The sequence below is a fragment of the Heteronotia binoei genome, chromosome 21 (assembly GCF_032191835.1).
Source record: "Heteronotia binoei isolate CCM8104 ecotype False Entrance Well chromosome 21, APGP_CSIRO_Hbin_v1, whole genome shotgun sequence".
NCBI classification, from domain to species: Eukaryota; Metazoa; Chordata; class Lepidosauria; order Squamata; family Gekkonidae; genus Heteronotia; species Heteronotia binoei.
The window spans coordinates 102120393-102148029 of NC_083243.1; the positions used below are offsets into that span (position 1 = coordinate 102120393).

The 27637-nt window shown below is 46.7% G+C and overlaps 1 protein-coding gene across 1 annotated transcript in view; it reads right to left on the reverse strand.

Annotated features, from left to right (window-relative positions):
* The window catches only part of HSD17B12 (hydroxysteroid 17-beta dehydrogenase 12), a 183319-nt gene that overhangs the window by 5971 nt on the left and 149711 nt on the right, over positions 1 to 27637 (reverse strand). Inside the window, exons 9-10 of the mRNA XM_060261265.1 lie at positions 25557 to 25622; positions 4258 to 4407 (exon numbers count right to left, since the gene is read on the reverse strand). Of these exons, the coding sequence (XP_060117248.1) occupies positions 4258 to 4407; positions 25557 to 25622 (216 nt within the window). The remainder of the gene's footprint in view (positions 1 to 4257; positions 4408 to 25556; positions 25623 to 27637) is intronic.

The window sequence follows — 27637 nt, forward strand, 5'->3', positions numbered from 1 at the left end:
TTATTCAACTTCGAGTTGGTAGAAGCTAGGTTGAAAATCTTCCTTGCCAGGGTGTCCAATTTACGCCCCTCTCAATCCGGAGGAGAGGGGTGTCTGGAAGGCTTAGCCTTAGTGGCTGAGTGGACAATGATGGAGTTAGGGGCCGGGTGAGAGGCTAGAAACTTGGCGTCGGGGGTGTGCACTCTGTAAAGTGAGTTGAAATGCTTTGAGGTGGGTGGAACCGAGGCAGGCTTGTCCCAGGCCTCTCACAGGCCCTCCAAGTGTACCGGCAACATAGGAAGGAGGGAACCCGGTGGGAAATCTGCTTGGACTAGATCATGGACAATGTCAGACACCTTGGGTGAATCCGAGGGGAGTGCAATTTTTAAGGTTTCAGCCATGGTGGTAATTAGGTTTAGATAAGCCTTCGATGCATCAGACGGAGAAAGGCGGACCTGTGGAGTAGAATCCGAAGATGGTGAGGCAGGGGGGGGGGGTCTTCCGAATCCGAAGACGCTGAGGTATCCCTGTCGGAGTAGGAGTCCTCCATAGGAGGGGAGGGTGGAGGTCTGGTCAGTTCCGAAGTGGATGCTTGAGGCTTAGAAGGTTTAACACGTTGGCTAATAGAAGATCTAGGTGGAGTAGTGACCATAGGTGGAGCAACAGATACAGTTGCGGTGGCAGTGCGAGGCTTCTCCGTCTGTCTGTACCGAAGCTGCTCATGGTCTCGAAAAGATTCTCGGTGCAGAGAAGAGAAGTACTCTGGATACCTAAATCGGGAGGAGTCACGGAACCGGGGCGAATCTCCATGTCGGATGCGAGGTGTTAAGACATCGCGACCCATGTAAGCTTCAGATTCATGGTATCGGGAGCGGCGGGCCCCCTCATCCGAGGGGGAGTGCGAGTAGCGATGGTAGGGTCGGTTCCTAGGAGATTGAGACCTAGAGAAAGATGAGTAGTCATATCGGCCCCTGACATAGTAGTCTTGATGCTCGTAGTAAGTGAATGAGCCGGAGTTGCGGCGCTTGCATGGCGAACGGGATCGACCTCGATGAGTAGAGACCTGCGTTGCCCATTTTCTGAACAGAGGAGAAACACCGACATCTCAGAAGGATCCAGGTTGGAGGGATGACCGAAGATAGATTTGAGTCGGATCGGTAGAAGGATCGGGTTTGAGGAAGTCCAAAGGCACCACACTGCGAACCGAGGGCGAACGAGATCGTATCGGAATCACTTCTACCGTAACGGAGGTGTGAGGCGTAAGTTGAGGCATTTCAGTGATGACATCAGACGGCACCGACAGTTCTGGTGGAAGTAGTAGCTGGGCCGAGGTGGATTGAGATGTAGTGGAATCCACTGAAGTCGAAGCCGAAGCCGCTGAAGGAGCGCGAGATTTTTTCGAGGCCGAATACGACTGATCGCGAGGCTTTTTCAACACCGAATCTACCGATTCGGAATGTCGAGATTTTTTCGAAGTCTTATGGCCAGTATCGGCGTGCTTCAAAGGTCTTTTTCCGGACTTATGCGTCTTCTGCTTTTGCAACTGAAGAGCAGCCGAAGAAGCCGAATCTCCCGCTTGCTGTGGGGGAGGCGGCGAATCAGAGGTGGGCATAGCCCGCAGGGACCGTTCGAGGAGGAAACTCTGAAGTCTCGCAGCGCGATTCTTACGGGCCTGCTTGCCGAAATTGGCGCAATGTGGGCAAGTGTCCACTCGATGGGCTTCCCCGAGACAGAATAAACAGTAGCTGTGGCCGTCTGACGTGGGGATTTTCGCTCCACAGCGCCTACACTTTTAAAACGTAACTTTCCCTTCCATACGCTCCGAACGGGGGAGGGGAGGGAGGGAAAGAAAACAGGGAAAGAAAAGTGCAGAAAACCGGTCTTTTTTTTTTTAATTTTATAGGGACGAAAAGTAGTGAATAGAAAGAAAGATGAAAAATACGATACCAAGATGAAGAGAGGAAGACGAGCTAAGGAGAGGAACGCAGCGAGGTAGGTGTTGTCCGGGCGGCGGAAGGGAAGAAACTGAGTGGGAAGGGCGCCTCCCCCCGCTCCAGGCATGCGCGATCGGTGCCTGCTCCCCAGAGTGGGAGGGAAGTGTGCCAAAAAGCACTATAGACGAGCTATTGGCACTCCGAGGTATGGATCCGTTGCCTGCGGCAAGACCCATGTGTGGGACTGCACAGAGACCACGAAGAAGATTAATTATTTTCTTTTCTAAGACGGCTGCATCTTCACATGAGCAACCAAAACAGTGGCAGCACTGCTGGAGCCAGTAGTGCAGAAGAACTAGCATGGCTTATGACCTCCCAGACTGCACTGCCACAAAGTAAGTCCAAGGCAAATCCCTGAGATGCTTGTAGTGCCACTGGGGCTTGGCCTGCTTCAAGCATGTCAAACCAAGTAGACTCATCATTTTCCCGCTCCCGTTTTGTTTGCTTGCACACAATGTCTTCACAGGCTGAGACAGCATTTTTAACATGAGGGCCAAAAATGCAGTATGAATATTTACATAAGAAACTACTGCATCAATACCAATATAACATTTTCAGATATTTTACTGTTTAAATTAACTATGTATATGATGAGAATATATTATAGAAGATGTCAGTGTTTTCAGGTTTCACTCAGTATTTGAGTCGGCTGATAACTTGTGACTGTACTGACAGTTCAAATAAACTATATTACAAAAAGCATGGGTCTCATTTTCAGCTTTTATTTTTTCCTACTTCAGATAGCAAAAACAACATGTTAGGTGACATATGGCACAGTAGTTTAAAGCTCTCTAGCACTGGGTATATTTACTATTTTGTTTGAACAAAGTTAAGGTATTTATACCTTTAAATTCCATAAATGTGCAAAAGAGTACAATTTTTACGCTAATAAAGAATGATGCCTTTTATTTTTCTTTGAAGTTATTTAATTAAGGATTGCATATAAATTCCTCTATAGCCCTCCACCCTGAAGTCTTATTTTCCCCTATGAATCTGGAATAACCTGGAATCATTTACATCCATCATTTCTCTACAGTATGAAGTTACCAGCTTCTAATAGCCGGACTGCTGTTTCTGAAAATGGAAAACACCAATTTTAAGCTCTAAAGGCTCAAACTATACTTCATTTATAGGCTTCAGATTAGGAGACAGTTTATGATTAAACAAAATAGGCCGCAATATCTGCCCTGTAGCTCTGCTCAGATAGGACAGCTTTTGATCATCCCTGATCTTCAGGTCTTGAAGAGCAGGTTGCCCTTCCTTAGAAACAGTGACTCGCTTCTAAGCACTACAGGAGAACTAGCCACATTCTTGGGTGGCAGAAAAAGAGTTTGCTTCTCACCTTCCCTCTGACCCTACAATGCAGTATCAATATTTGGGGATTTAAGAAATTGATTTTGTTAGTCAATGGGGAAGCAGCAACATGCCGCTTTTATAACTGTTTTGGGAAAAATCAGTCCAGTAGGTTATACCACTGGGATGGGGTTGTATTTTCAAGCTTCTGGAAATTTTTCCTTATGGCTTTTCTGCCTCAAGAAGAAGTGAAAGTGAATTTTTCACATTAGTGCTTATTCTGAGGTATGTTTGTGAAGGAGAGTTATCTCCTTGCTATACTAGTTTTTCAGGTAAGAGGCGGGGGGGGGGGGAGAAATCAATGACAGGATTCTTCCATCTTTGTCTAGTCTCTGCTTCACAAACTTCCTTGAGACTCAGTGGACAGTCTTGGAGATCCTTTTCCTCCCTCCTGAGAAGGCTGAGAGGACCTCAGTTTATACCAACTTCTGGTTTAAGGCTTAAAGGAAGGCAGCAGCAAGCCACCTTCAGTTAAATGCTGGTGTTCCATGGCAGCTGGAAGACAGATGATGCTTGTGCTGTTCTCTTGCTCTCTGTCAGGTGGGAGGCAGTTACTATTCTTGGTAAGTTGAAGAGGGGAGGGATATTTAGCTCCTCGCCTGGAGCCCCCTCCCCCCTTCCAGCATGCAGAAACCTCCTCCTTGTGGCTGGATCCATTTGTGCTACTTACATTATTTATTTATTTATATTTAATTTATTTTATTTTATACATTTATAGCCCACCATTTCCTGTGAAGGGCTCAGGGTGGATTCCAACAAGCTAAAACATTAAAACCAACAATAAAACATCAAAATAGTCAAAACAATTAAACCAATACATTTAGTCAAGTATTTAAGTCAATCAATACATTAAGTCAATCAATTATCTGCACAAAGGTTAGGAGGCAAATTTACCATTAGAAGTACAGTTGAATATGAATATAAAACATACCATAAGAGAATGAGCTGGATATCCAGAAGTCTGGCTCTCAAGGCCAACTGTATTGAGGGCATATTTCACGAATGTTTCAGGAGTGGGTACAAAAAAGGATTGTTTGCGGATCTTAGTCATTTTTGTCTTCACAAGATATGGTTGAACACTCTGAAAGGAAAATATAGTTAGGCTTTAATTCTTTTTAAAGATGAAGGTTTCATATCAAGGTTGTGTTAAGTATTGGATAATAAATATACATAGATTTAATTATTTATGGCCTTTGTTCTTTTAAAAAAAACAAATTATTTGGGTAGATCAAAACCTATAAATATAAATTTCCAAGAAATTCACTCAAATAGCCCTAGGTGACACATTATAGATTTCTTGCTACTGAGCATTCGAAATTATTTGATACCATCTTTTAATTAGGCCCCAAGGTGGATTACAATACTATAAAGTTACAAAACGAAGAACAAAACAGGAGTCAAACACAAGCCACAGCAAAACAAGTGTGTGCCAGGTATGGTTACCTATTGATACTTTTGCCAAGTTTTATATAGGTATATCAGAAGAAAGATCTGAAACACTGCCTGGTCTATTCATAGATCATTTTAACCCAGTTTCTATGTTGGATGTTGACAAGATCCTGGGATCTGTGCAGGTCATTCCTTGTATCCTGGACCCTTGCCCATCCTGGCTGCTAAAATCATGTAAGGATCACATCAACAGACAACCCTTAGCATTTGTTATAAATTAGTCATTAGCTCAGGGCAGGTTCCCTTGGACTCTCAAAGAGGCTGTTATCTGCCTGCTCCTTTTAAAAAAAAATCCTTACAGAAAAAAAATGATGTGCCCAATTATTGCCAGGTCTGTAATCTACCTTTTCTAGGCAATGTGACTGAAAGAGCAGTAGCTGACCAATTCCAAGTCTTCCTGAATAGATCATCTGATCTAGAACTTTTTCAGTCTAGCTTCAGGACAGGCTATGGGACAGAGACAATACTATTAGCTTTAGTTGATGACCTGTATCTGAGTTTAAACAAAGGCCATGTCTCTGTTGTTCTTACTGAATTTATCTGCAGCCTTTGATGCAATAGGACATGCCATTTTGTTGAGATGCTTGGAGATAGAAGTAGGTTTCACGGGATGTACCTTAAACTCATTCAAATAATTCCTCATGGATTGAAGGGTTCCTATTGGAAACCAGCTGCCATGAGTGTAGGGAGTACCTGGGGAGTTTCACAAGGCACAATTCCCCCCCTCCCCATGCTTTTCAATCTCTATGTAAAGCCCTTAAGTTTAACCATTTGCAGTATAGGGGTTGGTTGTCGTCAACATGCTGACCATACCCAGCTCTATGTTTTTATCCAACTCTCCTGGGAATGTGGTGGGGGGCCTAGATAGGTGCCTGGCTGCTGTAGTTAACTGACTAAAAGTGAACAAATTGAAATGAAGTCCTGAAAAGTCAGAGATAATGCTGGTGGGGAAGATGGAGATCTTAAAGGACACTGCTCTCTCAGTTCAGATGGAGTTCAACTGAGCCTTGGTGGCCTTGGGATTACACTGGATCCACTCTTATTATTGGAGAAACAAGTTAATACAGCTACAAAAACCCTTTTTACTAACTCAGCCTAGCCTGTAAAATGGCTCCTTACCTTGATATGACTGATCTGGCTTACCTGTATCCATGCCCCAGAAACATCAAGACTAGGCTACTATAATGCACTGTACATTGGTCTCCCCTCACAGTCAATTCAGAAACTCTAGCTGATGCAGAGTGCCATTGAGCTCAATTTAAGGTATTGCCTATCACATACAAAAGCCCTTCATGGCTTTAACCCTTATTTGCAGGACCACCTTTCCTCCTATGCTCTGCTACAACATTTTCACTCATCTGAGCAGGGCCTTCTGCAAGTGCCAACCTGCAAATCAGCAAAATCAACTATAGCCCATGCACATGTTTTCTTTGTTGCGGCTCCCACCTTGTGGAATGGCCTCCCTGAGTAATTCAGGAAGGCTTCCACTCCTGGTTTTCTGTGAACTATGCAAAACTAAATTATTCAAGAGGGCCGTTTTGCACAGGTAATAGAGTTGCTTACTTGGATAAATGATTAGGGATTGTGGTCTATACTGTTGTGCATAGCTTACTCTAAGTAGGATCAGATTGTGTAATTTTTGTGCTGCTTAATGTATCATTTTAAGATGTATACTGTGATTAAGTTCTATCTTCTACATTCCTGGACTTCTACAATTCCAGTGCATTGTTTATTGAATGTCACATTATGCTGATTGTACTGACTCACTATGTAATTTGCCTTGAGTCTCTGTGAGAAAGGCGGACTATAAATAATGTTGGCCCTGTTTAAATCTAATTGAAGTATCTGTGAAAAGCTACTTAAAAGCACTTTTAATGAAAATTTCTAATTGCTCAGAACCAATTTTGGTAGCCGTTAACAAACACACTCTATTCAATATAAAAGTATCTTACTGCAGTAAGAAATAAAGGAACAAAAGAATAAATTCATAACATTTAAAGTATTATACTGACTTTCTTAAGAAAAGACTGAAATGTCGTTGCCTGTTTGCTAAAGGCTTTAAAAGCACGACCCCACCTAGTTTTTTGAAGAAATGCTAATAAAACTATTTTAACAATGCACTGTGACCAGAATGTCAAACAAGAAAGTAAAATGAGATTTAAAGCCAGTTTGGTGTAGTGGTTAAGTTCACGGACTCTTATCTGGGAGAACCGGGTTTGATTCCCCACTCCTCCACTTGCAGCTGCTGGAATGGTCTTGGGTCAGCCATAGCTCTTGTAGGAGTTGTTCTTGAAAGGGCAGCTGCTGTAAGAGCTCTCTCAGCCCCACCTACCTCACAGGATGTCTGCTGATAGATTAGGAGTGGCTGTGTTCCCCACCCTCTTTGCATTATTAAGCTGCGCCTTGCCAGAGGCGTGAGCCGAAGGGCGAGAGCTAAAGGGCTCTTGGCCTGTGGCTCTTAGCCTGGGGGCTGTGTAAGGACCAGGAACCCAGATTCCTTGTGTTCCCAATAAGGTAAGCAGACTCTCCAGACAGGGAGCCACATAAACAAACGGTTTAAAAGGGGACTGTATATTTTTACAAAAGCTATCCTGAAGGTAGAATGCCAGCAGGGGGGTGGGGGCTTTCCAGTGTTTTGCACTGAGTGTCATATGTATGACTATCTACCCACAGGACAGAGGTCTTGGGTGTGTACTCGATGCAAGGAGCTCCTGGTCCTCAGGGAACGAGTTCGTACTCTTGAGGCTGAGGTGACTAACCTGGAGAAGCAGAGACAGTCAGTTAGGCACTCCGAGAAAACTCTTGGGGATGTGCTAGATGAGCCCCGCTCTGAACGTGGCAGCCCCGTTGCTGCCAGGGAGCATGAGGGTTGAGAGGGAACAGGGCACTGTGCTGAGGATAAGGGGAAAGTGCCCTCAGAAGGGACCTCTTCTTCAGTTGGTGAGCGGGACTCCTTTCACGCCAAGGAACCATCTCTGGGCAGGGAGAGAGGGGGGGTCTTGGTAGTTGGTGATTCGATCCTTAGGCAAGTAGACAGCAGGGTGGCAAAACCGCGTACTGACCGTATGGTGACATGCCTGCCTGGTGCGAAGGTAGCGGACATTATGTATGTAGTAGATAGACTGATAGATAGTGCTGGGGAGGAGCCAGTGGTTGTGGTGCATGTTGGCACCAACGATGTGGAGAAATGCAGTTGTGAGGTCCTGGAGGAAAAATTTAGTCTGCTAGGCAGGAGACTTAAGGCCAGGACCTCCAAAGTAGCCTTCTCAGAAGTGCTACCTGTTCCACATACAGGGCTGGAGAGACAGGCACAAGTTAGAAGTCTCAATGTGTGGATAAGACGATGGTGTAAGGAGGAAGGGTTTAAGTTTGCTAGGCACTGGGATGCTTTCTGGAACAAGTGGGGGCTGTACAAAAGAGACAGTCTCCACTTGTCCCCAGATGGAACGAGGCTGCTGGCGCTTAAAATCAAAAAGATGGCAGAGCAGTTTTTAAACTAAATCTTGGGGGAAAGCCGACAGGAGATGAAATGTCCCTGGTTCGGGAAGACTCATCTCAAAGAGATGAAGGGCTAGCTGTTACTTTTCTACTGGGTAATGGATCAGAATTGTCCACTGAGATGGTGACAAACAGTATAGACTGTCTGCCAAAGTCTCGAGGCAACAGGAGAAAGGTTGCGGGCCTAGCTTGCCTGGGAAATTATAGATGTTTGTATGCAAATGCTAGAAGTGTTCAAAGTAAAATTGGTGAGTTGGAATGTTTAGTGTTGGGAGAAAACATAGACATTGTGGGAATTTCAGAAACTTGGTGGAATGAGGAGAATCAGCGGGACATAGTGATTCCTGGATATAAGTTATATCGAAAGGATAGGGAGGGAAGGGTTGGAGGTGGGGTGGCTCTGTATGTCAGAGAGGGCATCTGATCCAGTAAGACTGAGGTCAGAGAATTAGATTCCCTTCTAGAAATGCTTTGGGTTGAAATAGAGGGCCCAAAAGGAAATTTATCTATGGGAGTTTATTATCGCCCACCAAATCAAAAGATAGAGGACAATTACAATATGATGGAAGACTTAAAGATAAAGAAGACTTAAAGACTTAAAAAATTGTGTCGTCATAGGTGATTTTAACTACCCGCAGATTGATTGGGTCAATATGAGTTATGGTCGAGAGAAAGAGATTGAGTTTCTTGATGCTCTCAATGACTGTGCTATGTAGCAGATGGTCTCTGAACCTACCAGGGGTGGGGCGAACCTGGATTTGGTCCTAAGTAATGCCCAAGACTTGGTGAGAGATGTAAAAGTGATTGCACCGCTTGGGAGCAGTGACCATAATGTTATTGATTTCACCATTTGTATAGAGACTTGCCCCAAAAGACCAGCACAACCACGTTTAACTTTAAAAGGGGTAAATTCTCCGAGATGAGGAGGCATATGAAGAGGAAACTGAAAGGAAAGGTAAATACAGTCAAAACCCTTGGGGAAGCTTGGAGGCTATTTAAAACTACAATCCTAGAAGCTCAGATAAAATATATACCACAAGTTAGGAAAGGCACAAACAGGTATAAGAAAAGGCCTGCATGGTTAACAAACAAAGTAATGGAAGCTGTAAAAGGTAAGAAGGACTCCATTAAGCAGTGGAAAGCTAGTCCAAATGAGATTAATAAAAGGGAAGACAGAATGTGGCAAATCAAATGCAAGACTGTGATCAGGCAGGCAAAAAGGGACTATGAGGAGCATATTGCAAAAAACATAAAGACCAACAATAAAAATTTCTTCAAATATACTAGAAGCAGGAAACCAGCCAGGGAGACAGTGGGGCCCTTGGATGACCAAGGGGTCAAAGGATTACTGAAGAAGGATAGAGAAATGGTTGAGAAGCTGAATGCATTTTTTGCCTCCGTCTTCACTGTGGAAGATGAGAAATGTTTGCCTGCTTCAGAACCACTTATATTGGAAAGGGTGTTGAAAGACCTGAGTCAGATTGAGATGACAAGAGAGGAGGTCCTACAACTGATAGACGAATTAAAAATTAATAAGTCACCAGGTCCGGATGGGATGCATCCAAGAGTTCTGAAAGAACTCAAAGTTGAACTTGTGGATCTTCTGACAGAAATATGTAATATTTCACTGAAATCTGCCTCCGTTCCTGAGGACTGGAAGGTAGCAATTGTCACCCCCATCTTTAAAAAGGGTTCCAGAGGAGATCTGGGAAACTACAGGCCAGTCAGTCTGACTTCAATACCGGGAAAGTTGGTAGAAACCATTAGCAAGGACAGAATGAGTAGGCACATTGATGAACACGAGTTATTGAGGAAGACTCAGCATGGGTTCTGTAAGGGAAGATCTTGCCTCACTAACCTGTTACAGTTCTTTGAGGGGCTGAACAAATGTGGACAAAGGAGACCCGATATTGTTTACCTTGACTTCCAGAAAGCTTTTGATAAGGTTCCTCATCAAAGGTTCCTTAGAAAGCTCAAGAGTCATGGCGTAAAAGGACAGGTCCTCTTGTGGATCAAAAACTGGCTGGGTAATAGGAAGCAGACAGTGAGTATAAATGGGCAGTCTTCGCAGTGGAGGACGGTAGGCAGTGGAGTGCCGCAGGGCTCAGTACTGGGTCCCATGCTCTTTAACTTGTTCATAAATGATTTGGAGTTGAGAGTAAGCAGTGAAGTGGCCAGGTTTGTAGATGACATTCATTTGTTCAGGGTGGTGAGAACCACAGAGGATTGTGAGGAACTCCAAAGGGATCTGTTGAGGCTGGGTGAGTGGGCGTCAACGTGGCAGATGAGGTTCAATGTGGCCAAGTGGAAAGTAATGCACATAGGGGCCAAGAATCCCAGCTACAAAAAAAAGTTGATGGGGTGTGATGGGATGTGAACTGGCAGAGACTGACCAAGAGAGAGATTTTGGGGACGTGGTAGATAACTCACTGAAAATGTCAAGACAGTGTGCAATTGCAAAAAAAAAAAAAAGGCGAACGTCATGCTGGGAATTATTAGGAAGGGAATTGAAAGGCTCGTGTGGATGTCCTACCCCAAACCTATTTAGGCAGCGAGCGTATTTTAGCTCGCCCACGGAGCCAGATGGACCCGGAACGGTTCCAGACGGCTCTACGCGATCCCTGGCCTCCTGGCGATTCCTTGGATGACCTGGTGGAGTCTTGGAATGACAGACTCTCCAGAGCCATCGATGAAATCACACCTAGGTGTCCCCTGCGCCCTCGTCCAAAGCCGGCACCTTGATACAACCACGAGTTGCGGCAATTAAAGCGAGGACTCAGACGACTAGAGAGGTAATGGCGGCGTACTCGAGACGAAGCGACTAGAACATCTTATAGAGAGTTTATGAAGTCCTATGAGATGGCAGTCAAAGCAGCAAAGAAAACATACTTTATGGCTAAGATTGCATCTGCAATTTCGCACCTGGTTCAAGACAATTCGGACTCTTACAACACTGCCACAAGGCAGACCAAATTCTAAGGAATTAGAGATCAGCTGTGAGGCTTTTGCAAATTTCTTTGCAGATAAGATCACGTCGCTCCACCACAACCTCCCCGCCACACTGGAGACAGTATGTGAACCCGAGGCTCCGTGCCTGTCTTCGGATCGTGTTCTGGACTGTTTCAATGTTCTCAGCCTGGAAGAAGTTGACAGGATCCTCTTGTCTGCACGCCCTACAACTTGTGATCTGGACCCTTGCCCCTCCTGGCTTATTAAAGCTTGCCAGAGGGAGCTCAGATATCCTGTACGGGTATCACGAATAGATCCCTGATGGAAGGGCATTTTCCAGCACCTCTTAAAGAGGCGGTGGTCTGCCCCCTCCTGAAAAAATCCACACTAGATCCCACCGAACTGGCACACTATCAGCCGGTCTCGAATTTACCCTTTTTGGGTAAACTCATTTTTTAATTTTTATTTATTTTTATTTTTTTATTAATTTATATCCCGCCCTTCCCAACAAGTGGCTCAGGGCGGCTCACAGCATAGAATTCCACATAATAACATTTAAACATAAAACAGTTAAAATTAATTAATACATTTAAAATTATAAAATATTTAACATTATAAGACATTTAAAACATTTAAAACATTAGGGACAGCAACCTCTAATATAACTACACCTGGATTTCTTGTACCAGCTAGTCATAGGCCAGCCGAAAGAGGGTTGTCTTACAGGCCCTGCGGAACTGGGCAAGGTCCCGCAGGGCCCTCACCTCCTCCGGCAACTGGTTCCACCAGGAGGGGGCCGCCACAGAAAAGGCCCGGTGCCTGGTGGATTTTAAGTGGGCTTCTTTTGGCCCGGGGATAACTAGGAGATTTCGAGTTCCTGATCTCAGTACTCTCTGGGGCACATGTGGGGAGAGACGGTCCTTCAGGTAGGCAGGTCCTAGGCCATTGAGAGGGCAGTGGCGTTGCAGTTACAGAGTTTCCTGAAGGATGCTTCCGTTCTCGATCCCCATCAGTCCGGCTTTCGCCCGGGTCACGGGACGGAGACAGTGCTGGTTGCTCTGGTGGATGACCTTCAGCGGCATCTGGACTGAGATGGCTCTGCAGTACTGATGTTGTTAGACCTATTGGCAGGTTTTGATACAGTTGACCAGCGGTTGCTGATTTGCCGTCTCACCGACACGGGAATTCAGGAGCTGGCCTTACAATGGCTTTCCTCTTTCCTCGATGGTCAGGGACAAAGGGTGGCGATTGGGGGTGAACTGTCCCGGAGGCACACTCTTGATTGCGGGGTGCCTCAGGGGGCGGTGCTTTCCCTGATGTTGTTCAACATCTACATGTGCCCCCTTGCCCAGATTGCCCGGAGGTATGGGTTGGGTTGTCACCAATATGCTGATGACACCCAGCTCTATCTACTCATGGATGGCCGGCCTGACTGTGTCCCAGAAAATTTGGACCTGGTGTTACAAGCTGTGGCTAGATGGCTCAGGCTGAGTAGATTGAAACTAAACCTAGCGAAGACAGAGGTCCTTTGCTTGGGTCGACGTGGTCCGGGAAGGGAAATTCCCCTACCAGCCTTTGATGGTGTGCCACTGACAATGGCACACAGGGTCAAGAGCTTGGGGGCTCTATTGCAGCCTGCCCTGACAATGGAGGCCCAAATAGCAGCCACTGCTAAGTCTGCATTCTTTCATCTTAGGCGGGCAAGGCAGCTGGCCCCTTTCCTGGAACACGACGATCTGGCAACAGTGATCCATGCAACGGTCACCTCAAGGTTGGACTACTGTAATGCCCTCTACATGGGGCTGCCCCTGTGCCGAACCCGGAAGTTGCAGCTAGTGCAGAATGCCACCGCCCGGCTGTTATTAGGGCTCCCCAGGTGGGAGCACATTCAGCCGGGGCTCCAGGGACTGTACTGGCTGCCAATAATATACCGAATCTGGTACAAGGTGCTGGTTATTACCTTTAAAGCCCTATATGGCCTAGGACCTGCCTACCTTAGGGACCGTCTCTCCCCATATGTTCCCCAGAGAGTGCTTAGATCTGGTTCTCAAAATCTACTAACAATCCCCGGGCCGAAGGAGGCCCGTCTGAAGTCAACCAGGGACAGGGCCTTTTCAATTACACCCCCTTGCTGGTGGAACCAGCTACCGGAAGAGGTGAGGGCCCTGCGAGACCTTGGGCAGTTCCGCAGGGCCTGTAAGACAGTCCTCTTCCGGTTGGCATATAACTGAGTGGTACCTGAAAAACCCCAAAGGAAGGTTGTAGGATAGCACATTGATAGATCCTTTTCTTGTTTTCTTGTTTGAACTGCTGTAAACTATTTAATGTATTTTAATATTCATTAATCTTATTGTTAGAATTTTATGTTGTGAGCCGCCCTGAGCCACCTCGGTGGGGAGGGCGGGATATAAATCAAATGAAATGAAAACAAATCAGCCAGTATCATAATGCCCCTGTATAAATCAATGGTGCGGTCTCATTTGGAATACTGTGTGCAATTCTGGTCACCGCACCTCAGAAAATGTCCAGAAAAGGGCAACTAGAATGGAAAAAGTCCAGAAAAGGGCAACTAGAATGATTAAAGGTTTGGAACACTTTCCCTATGAAGAAGATTAAAACGCTTGGGGCTCTTTAGCTTGGAGAATCGTCGACTGCGGGGTGACATGATAGAGGTTTACAAGATTATGCATGGGATGGAGAAGGTAGAGAAAGAAGTACTTTTCTCCCTTTCTCACAATACAAGAACTCGTGGGCATTCGATGAAATTGCTGAGCAGTCGGGTTAGAACGGATAAAAGGAAGTACTTCTTCACCCAAAGGGTAATTAACATGTGGAATTCACTGCCACAGGAGGTGATGGCGGCTACAAGCATAGCCAGCTTCAAGAGGGGGTTAGATAAAAATATGGAGCAGAGGTCCATCAGTGGCTATTAGCTACAGTATGTGTGTGTGTGTGTGTGTATATATATATATGTGTGTGTGTGTGTGTGTGTGTATAAATTTTTTGGTCACTGTGTGACGCAGAGTGTTGGACTGGATTGGCCATTGGTCTGATCCAATATGGCTTCTCTTATGTTGTTGGGGGGGGAGGGGAAGATAAAGGAACTTGTGACCACTCTGAGACTCTGAGATTCAGAGTATAGGGTGGGATATAAATCCAATACCTTCTTCTTAATTCTGCCTTAATTCTCAGTGAGAAAGGTGGCCTCTAAATAAAGCAAATAGTTCCTAGAGAAAAATCAGAGTGCCTTATGATGGAAACCCAAAACACTTTAAATATGTCAAGGAAACTCCACTGAAGTGAATCTGGAGGCTGAATCAACAAAAAGAGTTCTTTCCCCCATCATTACGCCAAGATCACACCCACAGGATCCATACCTGTGGATTCTCAATAGCTGAACTGGGTTAGTTTATGCAGGGTGAAGAAACCAAATGCTGTGGATTGTATTAAGCCAGTTTGGTGTAGTGGTTAAGTGTGCAGACTCTTATCTGGGAGAACCGGGTTTGGGTTTGATTCCTCACTCCTCCACTTGCACCTGCTGGAATGGCCTTGGGTCAGCCATAGCCCTGGCAGAGGTTGTCCTTGAAAGGGCAGCTGCTGTGAGAGTCCTCTCAGCCCCACCCACCTCACAGGGTGTCCATTGTGGGGGAAGAAGATAAAGGAGATTGTGAGCCGCTCTGAGACTCTGAGATTCTGAGTGGAGGGTGGGATATAAATCCATTATCTTCTTCATCATCATTTTCTTCCTTTCCCCAACCCTGCGATTATTCTACTTGGCTGAATTTCTCAGCTTCAGGATCTAAACGGTCAGACCTTGCCTCTACTGTAGTGGTACAGTGGGGAGTCATGGGGCTGCTGTCCAGGTAACAAATGCCTCTCAGGTAACAAGAGCCTCAGAATATGGCAAGGAGCGGGTTGCCTTCACCCTGATCTTTCTCTCCTGCCAGTTGACTTTCTTATAATTTCTTGGGATTGGTCAGGCCTTTGGTGGGCTAAGTCAGTAAAGGATTTCCTGGGGTGGGCTGACCCCGGACTCCCCCAATGCCCTCTACTCAGGGGTGGACCCGTGGTGAATGAAGGGAGTCTGGGCCAAGGGCCTCTTAAGCTAGGCCTTCCCTTCCTGTCCTACTCTACCTACCCTGAAGTATTAAAGGGCAACTCTGACTGCCTACAAAGGCTGCTGGAGGCCCCAGCTGCTGCTGGTCTCTCTCTGGCCTGTTCCTAGGTGCAGCCTGTTGCCTCAGCCTGCCAGATCAAGGCTGCTAGTGCCAGGGCATTTCTGGGCATAGCCTCCCCTGTGCTTCCTTGGCCACTACCTCTGGCTGGTCTTCCTGCCCTAGCAGTGCCTGGGTGAGGTTGCCCCTATTGGTGTCTCTTTTGGAACAGATGAATGTGAGGGCACAGCTGAATCCCTGCAAATAATTCTGGCAACAACAAGGTATTATGTGTTTGATGATAATAAAATTAAAGAGTTCAATGTTAAAATTTAGCCTGGTATCCAAACATGCTAGTAGTCTTAACTACTGTGACTATATGAGACTGTTTTACTACTTTAGGGTTTGTAGACTCTTTCAGGCTCAAGTGCCGTGTTCTACTGGAGAAAGTTTTCCTTCCAGACGTTTCGTTCTCAGCTGGAAGGAAAACTTTCTCCAGTAGAACACAGCACTTGAGCCCGAAAGATTCTACAAACCCTAATGATGTTACCAGCCGTGAAAACCTGAAATCTTTGTTTTACTACTATAATTCCTTAAAGACAATTTTTTTATCTCAATTTTTATTTTTTCCCTACCACTCAGATGGCAAAAATTAAGATAACACAAGTGGGGACTCACAAGAAACTTATGGGAGTGGCTATCCCATTCCCTCCACCTTTGCTTCCTCCCCTCTCCCCCTGTTTCTTTGTCTCTCACTCTTTCTCCCTCCTGCTACCTGTTCTTTGTCTCTCTCTTCCATGACTGTCACTTCCTCTCTCTTTCTGCCCTCATCACTTTCCCAGCCACTGGCCTGCTTCGTCCCCGGCAGAGCAGAGGTAGCAGCAGCAGCAGCTCCCTAAGAATCACAACAGATCTCCCAACTACAGAGTTCAGTTCCTCCTAGGGTTGCCAGGTCCAGATTGGGAAAATCCTGGAGATTTGGGGGTGGAGCCTAGGGAGGGTGGTATTTGAGGAGGGAAGCAACCTCAGCAAGGTGTATAACATCATAGGGTCCATCCTCCAAATCAGCCATTTACTCCAGAAGAACTGTTCTGTCATCTGGAGAGCAGTTGTAATTCTGGGTGATCTCCAGCCCTCATCTGGAGAAAATAGCTGCTTTGGAGGGTAGGATCTATGGCATTAAACCTGTCTGAGGTCCCTCCTCTCCTCAAACCTTGCCCCGCCAGGCTCCACCCCTCAAATCTCCAGGAATCTCCCAACCTGGAGTCGGCAACCCAATCTCCTTCCCACCCGACAGCCAACCTATATTTATCTGTCTTCAGCTTCCCATCACCTTCCTCCCTGCAGCTTCCCTCTAGGACAGGTGTGTCAAACATGCAGCCCTGGGGCCAAATCAGGCCTCTAGAGGGCTCCTATCAGCCTTCCCCACCCCCCGAGCAACTGTCTGTCATCTGCTTCCTTCTCCCTCTCTTGCTTCCTTCTGCATCACAGCTTGCTTTGCCAGGCTCCCTCAAATGTGCAGGAGCTACAGAGCAAAGCCTCTACTTTCTACATTGGCTGAGGCTCCCCCTTTGGGGAGGGATAGCTTGCCTTTGCTAGCCTCTCTTAATCTCACAGCACAGCTACTGAGCCAAGCCTCTTTTACTTAAGGTTTTGGGTTTGTTTGTTTTTTAAAAATTAATTGTGTTTGTCTGTGTCCTTTAAAAATTTAAAGCACACACATGGTCCGGTCCGCCAAGGCCTCATTTATGGCAGATCTGGCCTGCATAACAAATGAGTTTGGCATGCTCTAGGAAAACTAAGATCTTTCTCCACAGTGGGGACCAAAGCAGCTAACATTATTTTACTCTCCTCCTTTTTATCCACACAACAACCCTGTGAGGTAGGTTCGGCTGAAAGTATATAACAAATCAAATATCACCCAATCAGTGTCCACAGCAAGATGGGAATATGAACCTGGGTCTAGAAGATCCTGCTCTGAAGCTCTAAATGCTACATCACACTGGCTTTCATAGGGTGACTACTGCTGAACAGTAAAAAGCAGCTAGGCCACCTGAGACACGCAAGTTAGGCAGTATCAAGTCATCCAGAGGCTGCTGGCAGGCAACCTACCTCCAATGAGTTCTCCCTTAAAAGCTAGAATAGTCTTGAAAAAGGCTCTGCCCCCTCCCCTTACCTTTTTAGTCACTGAAACCGAAGCCTGAAATACTGCAGTTGTCTAGCAACAGCCACTGAGGGAATCCCTTAAAGCTACAGGTGCTCCTTTTATCATTTTCAGATTTTTTTCAAACAACCCAATGTATTTTTATTAGATTTCACATTTTTGCAAAATCACCCCAGATTTTGTTTTGCATGATTCTGTCATGTTGGAAATGGTATTGGGATCTCAGGGCATTTCAATTCTGTAATCAACCACTCATTTTGAATCTGTTCTGAATTTATTTTAAGCACTGTGCTTTGGTTCAGGTTTTTCCCCAGTTACTAGCAAGCACTTTTTGGTTTTAGTTCAGGTTGAGTTAGACTGCTTAGTTTGAGTATGCAAGATTGTATGGAAAAGCAGATTACAATGCCAGGCATAAAATTAACCATGACTTGATATGAGCACTGGCCTTTTTGTTGCCAGTGCTGACATGGTCTAAACCAGCTTGTCTTAAAGTTGCATTGCTCATCTGCAACGCTGGGTGGCACCAAAGGATGACCCATTGAAGAGCACAACTGAGCTAAAGCTAATCTTTTTGCCTCCATCTGCTCCTGCTTAAGAAAAGAAGAGTCACTACCTAGGTAATGGGTAGGCCAACAGCACAGATGGATCTAAGCTAGTTAAGGCCTCATTGCTTGTTTTATATATGCACACTAGCTCCAAAGACCCTGCATCAGAACCACTTTGTCACAGCATTAACAAATAGCACTGTAAATTACGTTTGCAGATTTGCAACTGCAGATGCATATCTCATCCCTTAGCTGCCCTGGGAAATACCTTTAAATGTTTCTGAGCAGACGCAACCTCTCCAATATAGCCCAACAAGCAGGTATTTAGGATCAGCTTTTGTGAACTTGTAACTAGGCTGTGTTTTTCTATTTACATTACTGGCAAATAAAATGGTTGTGGAATAGTCATTATAGATAATATTAAAACAGATGCTCCTTTTTTGCAGATTATGGAAGCACCAAAATCAAGTCTCTACCAAAATCGTCTCTACCTACTTGAGGCACTGTTCAAGTATGCAGACAAGTATGACTGGTTAATTTACAAAATTTTAAAAATTCTCTATAAGAGAACTGATCAAGATGGAAAATGGATGAATGTTGAAAACAGCAAAATATGAGTTCAGGAGAGAGGACTCCGTCTACACAAGACCCTGCGAGATTACAGAATTTTGAGGGAGAGACTTTGGGGTGAGACTGAAGTCCAAATTAGTTTCTGCTTGTAAACTCTGTAAGCTTGTAAAGTTGACATCAGTTTCCACTTTATGTCACAGAAGTGAGTACACCCTTCACAATTTGTAAATATTTAAGTATATCTTTTCATGTGACAATACTGAAGAAATGACACTTGGCTACAATGTAAAATAGTGAGTCTACAGCTTGTGTAACAGTGTAAATGTGCTGTCCCCTCAAAGTTACACAACACACAGCCATTAATGTCTAAACTGCTGGCAACAAAAGTGAGTACACCCTAAGTGATAATGTCCAAATGGGGCCCAAAGTGTCAATATTTTGTGTTGCCAACATTATTTTCTAGCACTGCCTTAACCCTCTTGGGCATAGAGTTCACCAGAGCTTCACAGGCTGCCACTGGAGTCCTCTTCCACTCCTCCATGACAACGTCACGTAGCTGGTGGATGTTAGACCTTGCGCACCTCCACCTTCCATTTCAGAATGCCCCACAGATGCTCAATAGGGTTTAGGTCTGGAGACATGCTTGGCCAGTCTATCACCTTTACCCTCAGCTTCTTTAGCAAGGTAGTGGTTGTTTTGGAGGTGTGTTTGGGGTCGTTATCATGTTGGAATACTGCCCTGTGGCCCAGTCTCCAAAGGGAGGGGATCATGCTCTGTTTCAGTATGTCACAGTACATGTTGGCATTCATGGTTCCCTCAATGAACTGTAGCCCCAGTGCCAGCAGCAGTCATGCAGCCCCAGACCATGACATTGCTACAGAGGTTGGAAGGGGTGGGGGTGGGGGGTCAGCCTGTCAGTGCTCAGACCATATGCCACACGCTGCATCAAATTGGTCTACAGGGCTGTCATCCCAGAAGGAAGCCTCTCCTAAAGATGATGCACAAGAAAGCCCGCAAACGGTTTGCTGCAGACAAGCAGACTAAGGACATGGTTTTCTGGAACCATGTCCTGTGATCCGATGAGACCAAGATAAACTTATTTGGTTCAGATGGTGTCAAGCATGTGTGGTGGCAACCAGGTGAGGAGTACAAAGACAAGTGTGTCTTGCCTACAGTCAAGCATGGTGGTGAGAATGTCATTGTCTGGGGCTGCATGACTGCTGCCAGCACTCGGGAGCTACAGTTCATTGAGGGAACCGTGAATGTCAACATGTACTGTGACATACTGAAGCAGAGTATGATCCCCTCCCATCGGAGACTAGGTCACAGGGCAGTATTCCAACATGATAACGACCCCAAACACACCTCCAAAACAACCACTACCTTGCTAAAGTGCTGCATTCTACTATGCCAGCTATGAAAGACAGGTTGCTGACCTGTAACTGTAGATCTTCGAGTGGTCATCTGTGCATTCACACTCATGGGATAGTGCGCCTGCACCGATCCCCAATCGGTACCTGAAAAGCCCGGAATTTTTCCACGCTCAGCGCCAATGGGCATGCACAGGCGTCCCATTGCGCATGCTCACCAGCACCAGCGCGGGGATCCCACCAGTTCCTTCCTGACCGCTGGAAGCCCCTACTGGAGGGAGACCGTCAGCAGTGGGGAAGGAGGGCGGGTAGTGTGAATACACAGATGACCACTCGAAGATCTACAGTTACTGGTAAGCAACCTGTCTATCTTCTTCGTGGTCTCTGTGCTTCACACTCATGGGAGATTAGCAAGCAAGACATACCTGGAGGCGAGAAGACGGTCAACCGGAAGAAACAGCTTGCAGCACCGTAATTCCCAAACGAGTCCTCTGTTGAGCATGCACGTCCAGCGCGTAGTGCTTCATAAAGGCATGCGGAGAGGACCAGGTGGCAGCCTTGCAAACATCCGTCAGGGACACGCCTTTCAGGAACGCCACCGATGTCGCCATCGCTCTCGTAGAGTGGCCGCGAATAGGCCCAGGTAACGGCTTCTTAGCCAACAAGTAACACAATTTAATAGTCTCCGTGAGCCACTTTGACAGTCTCTGAGACGAAATCCTGGAACCTAACTTAGTGGCAGCATATGAAACAAAAAGCTGCTTGTCCTTGCGAAAGCTTTTGGAACGACTTAAATCCAGAAAAGGGCAACTAGAATGATTAAAGGGCTGGAACACTTTCCCTATGAAGAAAGGTTGAAACACTTGGGACTCTTTAGCTTGGAGAAACGTCGGCTGCGGGGTGACATGATAGAGGTTTACAAGATAATGCATGGGATGGAGAAAGTAGAGAAAGAAGTCCTTTTCTCCCTTTCTCACAATACAAGAACTCGTGGGCATTCGATGAAATTGCTGAGCAGACAGGTTAAAATGGATAAAAGGAAGTACTTCTTCACCCAAAGGGTGATTAACTTGTGGAATTCACTGCCACAGGAGGTGGTGGCGGCCACAAATATAGCCAGCTTCAAGAGGGGTTTAGATAAAGATATGGAGCAAAGGTCCATCAGTGGCTATTAGCCACAGTGTGTGTGTATATATAATTTTTTTTTGCCACTGTGTGATACAGAGTGTTGGACTGGATGGGCCATTGGCCTGATCTAACATGGCTTCTCTTATGTTCTTAAATAAAACAATAAAGCACGCTTTACATCTAAAGCATGCAACCTTCGTTCCTCACCCGAGGAAGGCGTAGGGTGAAAAGTGGGCAACCACACTTCTAAGTTGAGGTGGAACTGAGAAACCACCTTTGGGAGGAAAGAAATATCAGGAGCTAACGAAACTCCAGCTTCCTGAAAAACAAGATATGGGAAGTCACAGCGCATCGCCGTGAGCTCTCCTGCACGACGTGCTGATGTGATGGCTACCAAAACGCAGTCTTCCATGAAAGAAGCTGTAACGAACATGTGGCCATCGGCTCAAAGGGACAACGAGTCAGTCTGTCCAGCACCAAAGTCAAATCCCACAACTGCGGGGGCGATCTAGATGGGGGATGAAGCCTAAGCAGACCCGTCAAAAACCCCTTAAAGTGAGGGTGAGCAAAAACAGAATGTCCCTCCACTGGTTCATGGAACACAGATATTGCTGCCAGATAAACCTTAATGGAGGAAAAAACAAGGCCAACATCCACCAGGGATAGCAAAAACTCAAAAATTACCGACAATCCCACCCTCTGGGGAGGAACTGAAGGATCAGCTAGGAACTTCCGCCACTTCCTATCATAGGAGGCTCGGGTGGAAAGCTTCCTGCTATTCAGGAAGACGTGCTGGACTCTACTAGAGAACCCACAGGGTCAATGTGCCATGCTGTCAGCTTCAGGTGGGGCACGTTGTGATGGAGGACATGACCTCCCTGAGCTGACAGAAGGTCCGGTTCCGCCAGAAACTGGTAGAAGACCCCCCTTGCCAACTGAAGCAGGATCGGGAACCAGTTCTGGCGAGGCCACCAGGGAGTCACCAGGATGCAGCATGGTCTCTCTCTTGCGATTTTGTTGACCACCTTCGTCAACAACGGCAGAGGAGGAAACAGATAGAGGAACCGACCTTCCCACGGAAGCAGCAGACCATCTCCCAACGACTCTGGATCCGCACCCCCTCTGGAACAAAACAGAGGACACCTCCTGTTCTCGGCTATGGCGAAGATATCCACCTGAGGATACCCCCAAAGCTGGAAGACAGGTTGGAGGAGTGGGAAGCCGCGCCCCTGCTGAGGGAGTCTGCCTGCAAGTTGAGGACCCCAGGGAGATGTGAAGCCTTCACGAAGATGTCGTAGTCCAGGCACTCCGACCACAGATCCAAAGCCAGGGCACAGAGCCGGCGAGAGACTGTCCCCTCCCCTGCCTGTTGATGTAGCACAAGGCAGTGGTATTGTCCATTAGCAACGCAACAACCTTCCCCGTCACCGGGGGACGGAAGGAACGGAGAGCAAAATGAACTGCCAGGAGTTCTAAATAATTTATGTGGCAGTGAGTCAATATCAGAGGCCAAGCGCCCCACACACACAGACCGTCCATGTGGGCCCCCCAACCCCACAAAGATGCATCTGTTGTGATAGACACAGAGGGAGGAGGGAGATGAAATGGAGCTCCCTGACAGATGTTGCTCTTTGACTTCCACCATTGCAGAGTTTGAGGAGTTGCTGGTGGAATGGTAAACCTCTTTCGAGGTGAGTCTCTCAATGGTCGAAACTGACGGAGAAACCAGAGTTGTAGGCCTCTCATCCTCAGCTTCGCAAAAAGTAGCACACTTGTCGTCGCCGCCATCAGCCCCAGCATCCGCTGCTGCGCCGTGCCCCACTTTCGACTCTGCAGAAGTTGCACAAGGTTGATAATGTCCACCGCTCTCTGCTGAGGCAGGAACGCACAATGCAGGTTCGTATCCAGCAAAGCCCCTATGAACTAAACTGTCCTTGATGGAATAAGGTGTAATTTCTCCAGATTGACCTGCAGATCCAAGGTGTCGAGAAGATGAAGAGTGACGGCATTGTGGGATGACAAACTCTCCTTCGACTCCGCCACAAGGAGCCAGTCGTCGATGTATAGAAAGACGACTATCCCTTGAAGCCGGAGATGAGCAGCCACAACGCTCATCATCTTCGTGAACACCCGAGGTGCAGTGGACAGGCCGAACGGAAGGGCTTTGAACTGGAAGTGCTGAGAACCTACTGCAAACCGAAGGAAACGTCTGAATGCAGGATGGATGCTGATGTGGAAGTAAGCATCTTTGAGGTCCAGAGTTGACATCCAGTCCCCTTGGTTGATGAGGGGTAGGATTATTTGCAGATTGGACATTCTGAACTTCTGGTACAGAATAAACTTGTTGAGATTCTGAAGGTCCATGATGGGTCTCAAACCCCCATCCCGTTTGGGAACCAGGATGTAACGAGAGTAGAAGCCTCCCCTCCTGGCCTCCATTGGGACCCGTTCTATGGCTTGTTTCTGTAGGAGGTTGCTCACCTCCGCCAGCAGAGGTGGGGAAGGGGGTGTGGTGATTACCACGGATTGGGTCGGAATCTGAACGAAGTCCATTTTGTAGACTTCCGCTACGATGGAAAGTGCCTGCCTGTCTGTTGAGATAGACTCCCAGGCCGGTACAAAAGGGCGGAGGCAGATGGAAGAAGAAAGGATAGGGACGGTGACACGTGCTACTGAAAAGTCAAAGGCCCTGCTTTTGAGGGTGAGTTCTGGTGCTCTGTCCGGATCATCGGTACCATCTGATTCCGACGATGAGGACTCTCTTCGCAGCGAATGCTCTGAAAGCATCGGTGTTGATTCCCTGATGGGCGATTGAATCACTACCAATGAGCGGGAGCAGGCCTCCTCTACCGCCACAGCGCGCCTCTCAGGTGGGACGGAGATCGCTGCCGAAGGGCGACGTCCGGAGTGTTGGGAGAGTCTCGACATCTGGGATGCCTCAGATTGTTGGTCCCACTCTGCATAGTCCCGCGGGTGGTACCATTGGTACGGTGGAAGGGGTACGAGTAAGGCGAAGGCCAGTGACGCTGCTCCCAAGGTGGTGGTGGCGGTGGGAAGCGCCAAAGAGCTGATGATGGTTCCACATCTCTATGACCTTTCGCCTGGTCCATCGGCTCCACCAATTGTATCGGTGCCGACATCTCGACTTCCGAGACCAAGTCACTCTCACTACGCCACCTCGATCCAGAGGAGTGGGATCGCTGGGTGAGATCGATCTCTTGCTCCGATGCCGAGAGACGGAGTTGCTGTGAAGCGCTGCTTCTTAACACCGAAGGGCTGAGATGAGGGGACGCCACATTTTTCGCGGTGGAGCCGTCGACACCGAGGCATCTCGAGAGGGCGAAGGAGTGCGGGACGACCTCTTCTTTCGCTTCTCCTTAGACTTCGCCTTCTTCGGCGTGGATGATCGGGTCCCTAACTCATCCCGACGCTGCTTCACTGGGGTGGCCATCGACCTTTCAGAGGGACGCTTTGTGGATCGCCCGCGCTCGATGGGCATCTCGGTCCTGATCGGCGAGGTATCGGCCGATACAACCTGAGAGGCCGTGGACTCTCCCATCGGTACCGACGGGCCTGATGCCATCTTTTGCGGCCGAAGTGCCAATGCAACCAATGCAGCCAAAAGTCTCAATGCTCGATTCTTGCGCATCTGCTTCGAGAAGCTTAAGCAATGCACACAAGAGTCCACACGGTGCCCTTCGCCCAGGCAAAGGAGACAAAGGGAGTGGCCGTCAGGGGGTGCAATCTTCTTCCCACAAGATCGGCACCTCTTGAAAAAAAACCAGCGCCTTTCCATCATGGTTATACCATGTCCTGTGAGCCGCCCTGAGCCTGCCTTTGGCAGAGGAGGGCGGGATACAAAAATAAATTTATTATTATTATTATTAGACACAAGGAAAAAACCCGCTCAGGAAAGGTTCTGAGGGGAAAAACAGGGGGGAAAAGCAAAGCCCCGAAGGGCAAGTCCAACAACAACACACTTTTTTTTTCTAACTAACTAACTAACAACTAACTACTACACTAAGAAAAACAACAAACGGGCTATATACAACAATCCAACGACTACCTTACCGACTGGGGACACACAAAAGGGAATCCTCTCAGCGCGGCGGTCAGAAAGGAACTGGCGGGATCCCCGCGCTGGCGCCGGTGAGCATGCGCAATGGGACACCTGCGCATGCCCACTGGCGCTGAGCGCGGAAAAATCCCGGGCTTTTCAGGTACCGATTCGGGGATCGGCGCAGGCGCACTATCCCATGAGTGTGAAGCACAGAGACCACGAAGATCATGACATGATAAACCCCTGGAAAAGGAACGGTGCATTACCCTATTTCAAAATGTTGATTGTCACTATCAGCTTTAATTGGTGGGTTAATTAGTGAAGAATGAAAAAATGTACTCACCTGCACAATGACACCATGTTTCCTGTACTCTGCATTGAGACCTCGAGAGAAGAAATCCACAAAAGCCTAGAGATTTGCAAAGGAAATAGTGTGATTAGTGAAACCCAAGTTTATACCAGTTTTCATATACATCAAGACTTTTAAAGCCTAAAACCTACAGCTCTGGTCTTGGGCAGTATGTGGCATTCCAGCCAAGGTGTGTGAGATATTGGATTTTTTTTTTCTCATGCTTATACTGAGAAAAGATTATTCTCTAGGCCAGTGACTTTGTAATTTACTTCTAGAATTGTACCAGGAACTCCAGTAGGTTGTTATGCTTTGTATGTTTTAAAAATCAGAGTGAAATTTTATTCATACATTAGTACAGTCAAAAATGAAAAGGCTTCAGTCTATTTAAAAACCCAGCAAATCTTTGTAATAGATATTACATTCCATACAGTACACAAGATCACTGGCTATGGTACTTTGATTAAAACTCACACACAGCAACAACAATCAGAGTAGCCGAATATTTGTTTACTGCTGTTGTCATACCAACCAACCTGCTGCCATATTACAGGGACCTCTGACATTTACTTGTTAAGAGTTAAATAAACAGACCTATAACTGTTGTTCATTGACATCTACTATGCAGACACACATTTGGACTGCACCTGCACACAGGCCAGCCACAGACAGGAATTTTACTAGCGTCTGTGTGCCAAAAGGGGTGTCCCTGCCTTCTGGAGCCAGCATAGAAGCTTTTTCCTGCCTAAACCATCATCTGCTCTCGAGATGCAGTGCCCCTTCCCTCAGTTCCTAGCAAAAACACCAACTTACTAACAACTTCTTGAGAGCTCACAGTGGGGCAGGAGGGAGGGAATGCGTGTCTGCACAGAAGATGTTGATGAACAACAATTACAGGTAAGTGCTACTCTGTTTTCATCATCCACCTTTGGTGCAGCCCCATATTGGGATTTTAGTTAGCTCCTAACCAGAGGAGGCAGGGTGATCCTCTCACTGGAACAACTGAATAACTGCCTTTCCAACCTCTGCCTCCTTTCTTGATTGCAGGTCCAGAGCGTAATGCCTTTATGAAGGTGTCCTCAGCTGACCAAGTAATAGCCCTGCAAGTGTCAACCAGCAGAATCTTGTGGTGAAAGGCAGCTGAGGAGGTCTGTACCCTGGTAGAGTGGGTCTTGACATCCAGAGGGCAGGATCTATCAGTGGCAGCATAGCAGAGCCAAATCACCCACATAGATATGGAGTGGGGGAAAGTGGCCTTGCCCTTCTTGGGACGCGAGTAGCAGACAAATAAAGTTTTGTTGACCCTAAATTGTTTTGTCTTATCAATACAATACAACAGATCCCTCTTGATGTCTAATGAGTGGAGGGCTTTATCAGTATTAGATAAATAGGAAGGACAGAAAACTGGTAAGATGATTTCCTGGGTAAGTGAAACTTGGAGACTATCTTAGGAAGAAACTCCAAACTGATGAAGTCTGCTTAGAGCATACGAAAGCTTACATTCTGAATAAAAATTTGTTGATCTTAAAGGTACAACTTGTCTACTGCTTTGTTCCAAACTTGGGTGTAGAACAACTCAGTCATTAAACACTTGTAGCAAATGGGGGTCTACTTGAAGGGATGCCCATTCTCTCATCCACCTGGCAGATGTGACTGCAACCAAAAACGTGACTTCTTTGGAAAGCATGGTCAAGGTGCAAGGGGCCAAAGGCTCAAAGAGAGGCTTTGTGAGCTGGGCTAGAAGGAGTGTGAGACCACTGGGCAACAATGGTTAGTAGAGGGGGGAAAACATTAACCAGTGCATCAAGAAAGCATTGAGACACCCTGAGGGGAACAGAAGAGTACTTTCTATGAGGTTATGATAAGCAGAAATAGGTGCCTGATGCACCTTAATTGAGGATATAGCCAGACCCTTCTGAGCTAATGACAGTAGATACTCAAGCACCCAGCAGGTAAAGGGGGAAAAACACTTAGAACGACCCTTGGCACTTACCGTGAGGGGTCCTTCTCCTAAGAGGACAGGAGGACATCTTGGGTGTTTCCCACCGTCCAATCAGGGAGGCAGGAATCTTAAA